The sequence below is a fragment of the Gracilinanus agilis genome, chromosome 6 (assembly GCF_016433145.1).
Source record: "Gracilinanus agilis isolate LMUSP501 chromosome 6, AgileGrace, whole genome shotgun sequence".
In the NCBI taxonomy this organism is placed as follows: domain Eukaryota; kingdom Metazoa; phylum Chordata; class Mammalia; order Didelphimorphia; family Didelphidae; genus Gracilinanus; species Gracilinanus agilis.
In genome coordinates, this window is record NC_058135.1 from 275,235,079 (window position 1) to 275,242,869 (window position 7,791).

Sequence of the window (7,791 nt, forward strand, 5' to 3'; positions counted from 1 at the left end):
ATTAATTTCAAGAAGTTGAGTCTCGTTAAGGAAGTGATGAATAGGGAAAAATGGGGAAATAATTTTTATGTAAAAGAATATCAAGTAGAACATTTTAGATTCATGAATTCTCTTTGGTTTCTTAGATGAGCATTCTGCCTATTTCTCAGATTTATCTGTAAAATATTAGGAATATCAATAGTATATCCTCTGGGTAACATCTCCAGTACTTCTATTCATCCTGTGACTTCTGTCAAACAGGAAGCAATGTACAGATTTGTATACAGGATTCCCTGGAATAATTTTTAAATAAATGAATGAAGGTTAATGAAAATCAGTTTCTTCAATCTATTCTCCATTATAATAATACTTATTTTCTATTAACCTCCATGCCTGAAATAACCATAACATATTGATTTCTTAAAATAGTTTTTTAAAATATAGCTGAGCCACATACAGTTTTAGTTCAGAAAAAAAGTTCTTGATTTTAAGCTTTTCATTCCACTAAATCTCCTCAGCCCTTCATTTCACATATTCCTTAGTAAGATGATTGAGTTTATGTAATCACGGACTTCCTTGGCCATTGATAGACAAGAGAGAACAGCATTTGTCATCTTTTCATCTATCCATTTACCTACCTACCTATTTAACTCTGTAATCTATATCTATTCCAGATATATGTTTAACTATATGTACATTAATATCTAGATATAAATCAACAGTTGAATATGTTTGATTATTGCTTCATCATTTTTCGATCACATCTGACACTTTGGGACACTTTTTGGGTTTTTCTTATCAAAGATACTGGAATTGCTTGCCATTTCCTTCTCTGGCTCAATTTATAGATGAGGAAACTGAAAAAAGAGCATTGATTAAGCAGTCTAATGTCATAGGCTAATAAATATCTGTGGTTCGGTTAGAACTCAGGTCTTCCTAACAACAGCCCTGACTGGCATTGTATCTACTACTTCTTAACTTCCTTTGGAAAAGAGAGAGATATTCTGAATACAGATCCCTATATCCAAATATTTCATAACATGTTTGTATAGATAGAGATAGCAACATTGATATATCTGTATATATCTTGACCTGTATTTGAGATATTTTAAGGTTAATTCAGAATTTCTTGGATTTTAAAGCAAGATTTTATTAATTCAACTAGTGTTTATTTTCTCTATTGTATAAAATGGATTCAGTTAAGTGCTAGAGCTACAAAGACAATTAACTGTCCTTCCTACTTGGATGCTTGAAAGAAAAAGATCTGACTTTTTTAAAGGCTTCTCTTTTCAGAACATAGATACAAACACTATAATCTATGTCATAGGTTATACTACAGTCCTCTCTAATTCAATTGCATATATTCAATTATGAGGTTGGTAAATTGAGACTTTGGAATGGCCTGTGATTATTATTTAGGACAGTGATGGGCAAACTTTTTAAAGAGGGGGCCAAAGGAAAGGAAATGCTCATCTGTCAGTCTGTTTCTAAGGCAACTCTTTTGAAGTTTCATTATATCATATTCTACTCATTGTATTCGTCAGATTAGGAATAATGTCGCACCACTGGATAGAACATTTAAGGGGGCCACATCTGGCCTGCGAGCTGTAGTTTGCCCATCACTGATTTAGGAGATCATTACCCCAGGTCAAGTATAAAAAAGCAGTGTTACAGAATCATTGTTGTAGTTGCTTTGCCGATTGGTCCTATCTAATGTTTAGTGTCTAACTCTTCATGAACTTTTTTGGGATTTTTCTTAGAAAAAAGATATTGGAGCAGTTTGCTATTTCCTTTTCCAGATCAACCTACAGATGAACCAACTGAGGGAAACAGGGTTAAGGACTTCCTCAAGTTCCCCAGCTAGTGTCTAAAAACTGGATTTGAACTCTAGTCCCCCAGATCCCAGGACAGGCATTCTATCTATTGCCCTACTAAACTGCTTTACTACTTTCTGAAGTCACTTTCTTCTATATTACAAATTATTATTTCCCAATTTACTGTGGCAATCCACAATTAGTTTTTTAAATGGAAGGCATTGTAAATGTCTTTCCTATCAGCTGCATTATTTAAGAGAGGGGTAAATCAAGGACCAGATGAGGAAAATAACTTGCCTTAAGGCAAAATGTATTTTAAGTACTATAATTGTCCTTCAGGTTGGCATCTTGTGTTTTTGGGGCTTTTGTGTCTATAGCACTCTACCTTGTTATCCTACAAATGAATCTCAAGGATTAGAGGAGAATCATACCTAGTATTTTCTTCTACACTGGTATAATAGAGAAAACAAGAACAATTATTGTAAAGAAGATGTGTGGATTTTCTTTTTTTAATGTTGTTTTTAAATAAATGCATGAATCCATTATTTTTATTTTCATTGACTGAAATTTACATGAGTATAATATTTTACTGTCTGCCAATTGCTTTTCTCATAATAATTATGAGAATAGGGGAGTATAAATGTAATTTTCCCCATTTTACAACTGAGGAAACTAAGTTGTAGAGAGCACTGGTTACTAACCTGCAACTAGTTGAAGGAGAAGTCAAACATGTAATCCCTGACCTCAGTCTCTAAGGCCAAAACTTTTTCTATTACATTGTACTGCCTCATTAAAGCATATTTTGAGCCACAAACTTGGATTCACAATACTTGACCACTAATTAAAAGGCAAAAAAAGTTATCAGGGAGAAAAGGTGTCCCCACTGAGCAGGGCAGGATAGAAACCTTTTCTATTTATAGGGCAACATTGGCTGTGAATACAGAAGAATATTTTTCAAAGAGGTATGTCTCTAATGCATGTGGAAAACATGGACATAGATTTTAAGGCATATTTTAGTAACAGTATGATATAATAGAGAGCATTGGACTTAATGTCAAGTGAACATGGATTCTTATCCTTATTCTGAAATTGAATATATGTATGACTATGAGCAAATCTTGTCAGATATTCAAGTGTCTGTCCAGTAAAAAGGAAGAAATAATGTTAATACTTTCGTACCAGGGATTTGTGAAGACTCAATGATATAATGAAATATAGACTATCACAAACTGTAAATAACTTTATGAATTCCATTTATCATACATTCTTAATATTGTCAATATATTCATCAAAGAAAGAAGCAATGGAATATAATTTTATCCTATTTAAGAAATGTAAGTATCATTTTTAAGTAATACCTCATATTCATATTCTTTAATTTGAGGGTTAATTTGAACTAGGTGATAACTAAGATAAGTTTTATAATCCTACTTAGAAATCAAGATAAATTATAGGGAATGGTGATACTCTCATAAAGCTGTGACATGAAATGCTAAATTAAAAAAGGAGCATCCTGTCTCAGAGAGCAATAGCAACTTTGGGGTTCTAAATATTAAATAACATACAAGAACCTGTTTAGAAAAGGCCACTGAAAAAGCTGAAAGTCATTTAATAATGCCAAGAAAGGAGAGGTTAATATATTTATTACTGAGATTTTTTGGTCATCATAAGAATATACCAAGATGACAATAAGAGGTAAAGAATGAAAAAAAAAGTTCATTGTTTAAATATTTTTTTTTACTATGACTGTTCTTTAACCTACCATTTGATACAAAGAAAAGAAATGAGGATTTTTTTTTTGCTGTGGAAACTTGTCTTTCTCACTTAATATTACAGTTTCTTGGTAGAGGAGAGTACGAATCTTATGATTTGCCATGTTTTCAATGATCATGCCAATTCACTTCAACTCAGGTAAGGATTTAGGAAAATAAAGTTGAGAATGAAAAGACAGAGAACGACTACATAAGAGTTCAAGCCATTTAATACTATGGTAATCCACCAAAATCTCTTAAAAATTAGACTGCTATGCATATATTTCATCAAGATTTCAGCAATGAATTTGTTAAAGTCATATTCATCTTGTGGACAAAATAGGATATTGTTTGGTAGATTCTAAACTTTTTTGAGAAAAATTAAGAAAATCAAAAAGAAGTCATGAAAGTTTCAGTGACTACTTAGAAAGTAGAGCCGAATGTAGTATCAAAAGAATTCTTATTAATTCCAATGTCCTATAATATTTTATCCCTCACTGAGTTAAGAAACCATTTACCCAAGTTTACATAAATAGTGAACCAATAACCTTATAATTGAACTTGTCTTAACATTTTGAGACATATGCTCTTTCCATTATATTTAACTAAAGATCACCTTCAATGCCTCGACTGTATTGGTGCTAGGCTTAAAACACCACTCCAAAACAAAGTATCTCTGACAACCTCTGTTGTCAGATCATATATTAAGATATAATAAGATCATAATTAAGTGGAAAATAAAGATAAACATAGAAACAATTGAATACTAGTGATCAAGTATAAAATGTGTAGTATAGCCAGGAAGGTTTAATAATTTGATCCTTGAAGTACTTTTAATCCCCAACCCATATATTACAGATGAAGAAACTGAAGCAGTTTATAAAAGGAAGTAACAAAAATGTTTTCAGTAAATTAGAATTGAATTTACATTTGATAGACAATTAGAGTTCACCTGGTGTTTTTAATAAAAATAATTGATAAATAGTCTGATAAATAAAAAATCTTAAACAAAGGTAGGATTTATATTGAAATATGATAAAAGAGAAGAGAAAGTTAAAAAGGGACAGTACTCTGGACATAGAAAACAGAATAGAATCAAGAACTTATGTATTGTATATGGGCCGCTGATGGTAACCATAAAACAGAATATCAGATACATAAAAGGAAACTGACAGACTATATAAACTCACTCATTTTTACAGAAACCAAAATGAAGGCTTAGAAAATTGTATAATTTGCCTTTCCTGAATTCACTGTTTTCAAAAATGGAACATACAGGGAGAAAAATGGCAGGAGAAAATTTGACTGTTATGATGGAATTCATTCTCCTAGGATTTTCCGACCTTCCCAACCTTCGAGGATTTCTGTTTGGAATTTTCTTAGTAACCTATATGAGTATCCTAATAGGAAATAGTCTCATCATTATAATAACTAAGATGGATGCAGGTCTCCAAACTCCTATGTATTTTTTCCTAGGGAACTTTTCTTTCTTAGAAATCTGCTACACATCAGTCACTCTTCCCAGAATGCTGATAAACCTTTGGACCCAAAAAAGAAACATTTCTTTCTTGGCCTGTAGCATACAACTTTGCTTTCTTCTCATTTTGGGGAATAGTGAATGTTTCCTCTTGGGAGTGATGGCTTATGACCGTTATGTGGCAATTTGTAAGCCTCTGAACTATCCTCTTATTATGAACCAAAAAATGTGTCTTCAGCTGTTGGTTGGCTCCTGGCTTACTGGGATCCCAGTTCAGATAGCATTGACATACCAGATCTTTTCTTTGCCCTTCTGTGGGTCTAATAAACTCAACCATGTTTTCTGTGATATTCCACCATTACTGAAGCTGGCATGCGGGGACACCTCTATGAATGAGTTCTCTGTCTATGCTGATGCTGTGCTGTTTGCCATGGTTCCCTTTCTTTTGATTGTGGGGTCCTATGTTAAAATCATCACCACCATCCTGAAACTGCCATCGGCCACAGGGAGGCATAAAGCTTTTTCCACTTGTTCTTCCCATCTCATTGTTGTTGGTTTATTTTATGGGTCTGGTATTATTATGTATTTGAGACCCAAGTCCAGCTACTCATCTGGCACAGACAAAGTGTTCTCTCTTTTCTATACTATTGTGACACCAGTTTTTAACCCTTTGATATACAGCCTAAGGAACAAAGATGTCATCGCTGCACTTAAGAATTTATTAACTAAATAATGACATCAAGAAGCAAAAAAAGATGAGCCATGGAGAATAATTTCCTCTCCATTTATTTCCTAATCCCTATGAAAATTTAACTTGTTTTACTCTCCTACATTTGAAACTTTTATTTTAAGTTCTTCAGAAACTTCTTGTTTCCAGAATTACGCGAACAGTGTCTATGTGTCACCTGAAGACTAAATGAGTCAATTTATAAACTTCTACTGTTAAGACTTTTTACCAACTTAAAGTTAAAAAGCTGAATCAAGAAAAATGTCCTGAATAAAAAAAAGACTAAAATAATACTATCATTTAAAAATGTTCATTTCTTAGATGCTATTATGCCACTTCTCTTGTTTATTTTTTTTATATTTAAGGTGATGCAGCCTCCTCATGTTCAAAGGGAAAAAAAAAAACCTTAATGACAGAAATATATTAAAGAAGACTTGGAAAGGAGAAAGTAACAGTATTTAAAAGTTAGAGAGTCTGGGAGGGGATTGTTTCAATAAGAAAAACGAGAATTATGGAGGAGTGGTTATGAATAAAAGATAAATACAAAATATAATAGTTTGATTTGGGAGGAGATGGAACTGAGATAAGATTGTGCCAAGCATTACAAATTCAAATGCCCAGTAATGACATATTATTGTTGTTGTTTTTGTTATTGCAACAAAAGTATCAGGGTAAAGAAATAAGATCTAATAGAGGAAATACAAAAGCAAAAGGGCAACTCCCCTCATTCTAAATGAACACAGAAGGATCAAACTTCTTCACTGGATCAGCCATTAAATAAGCCTATCATTCTAACCCTTTCTTGAACTTATAGTGAACATACGTAAGAAAAAAACAAAAACAATTGTGCATGCTAACAATTATATACTATATATTGCTTTTGCTTATTATCACCAACTGCAACAGACCTTATATGTGCTAAGCCCTGTGTTAGCCACACCCTATAAATTTTCCTTTTATTACAGTTATTATAATTATGGTTCATTATTCTACTCTAAATGTAATTTATAATATTTAGACTTGGTCTATTAAGAAAAAGGTAGTATATAAATAAATGCTTGATGTACAATTTATAGAGAATAGATCTTATATTCAGACCAGGGTTCAAGGGCCTTCTGAAGCATATTCAAAATACAAGTGTGAACAAGTCATTTAACACTGATCCACTTAAAAATGTACTATGCAATATTTAACATAGGCATGTTTTTATTATTTTTTCATCAGTAATATTTATCATATATATTCACAATTAAATGTAGAAGCAATATTTAACATTTTTTATATTTTCCAATCCAAATTCCCTCTCTCCTATACCCCTAAAATGGCCAGCAATTTAATATACATTATACATGTTCAGTCATACAAATTATATTTCTCTATTAGTCATGTTCTGAAAGAAAATATGTATCACACACAAAAAATCATAAATAAAATGAAAATGGTATGCTTCAATCTGCATGCAGATCTCCTCAGTCATTTATCTGGAGGTGAATGGGATTTCTCACAATGTGACTTTTGTAGCACACTTGGTTTATATTGCTGATAATAGCTAAGTCATTCATAGCTGATCATTGTAAAATATTGCTCTTACTGTGTACAGTGTTTTATTCCTGCCCACTTCACTTTGCATCAGTTCATATGCCTTCACAATTTTTTTTCAAATATTTTGTTTATTATTTCTTGTGGAATAATAATAGTATTCCATTGCAATCATCTAACACAACTTGTTCAGCCATTCTCCATTTGACAGATTTCCCTCAGTTTCCACTTATTTGTCAATATAAATATTATCTATCTATCTATCTATCTATCTATCTATCTACCTATCTATCTTTACAAATAAATCCTTTTCTCCTTTCCATAAGGTCCATAAGGTCCATAGACCTAGTAGTTGTATTCCTGAATCAAAAAGTATGTTCAATTTTATAGTTCTTAGGATGTAGTTCCAAATTGATCTCCAGAATGGCTAGATCAGTTTCAAATTCCAGTGACTGTGCATTAGGGCTCCAGTTTTCCCACATCCCCTCCAACATTTATCATTTT

General features: G+C 32.2%; 1 protein-coding gene across 1 annotated transcript; it reads left to right on the plus strand.

Annotated features, from left to right (window-relative positions):
- The first annotated feature begins 4,809 nt into the window (after positions 1–4,809).
- LOC123251634 (olfactory receptor 10AG1-like) lies at positions 4,810–5,754 on the plus strand. Its single transcript, XM_044680940.1, has one exon. It carries the CDS (start codon positions 4,810–4,812, stop codon positions 5,752–5,754), a length of 945 nt encoding a protein of 314 aa, XP_044536875.1.
- The last annotated feature ends 2,037 nt before the right edge of the window (positions 5,755–7,791 follow it).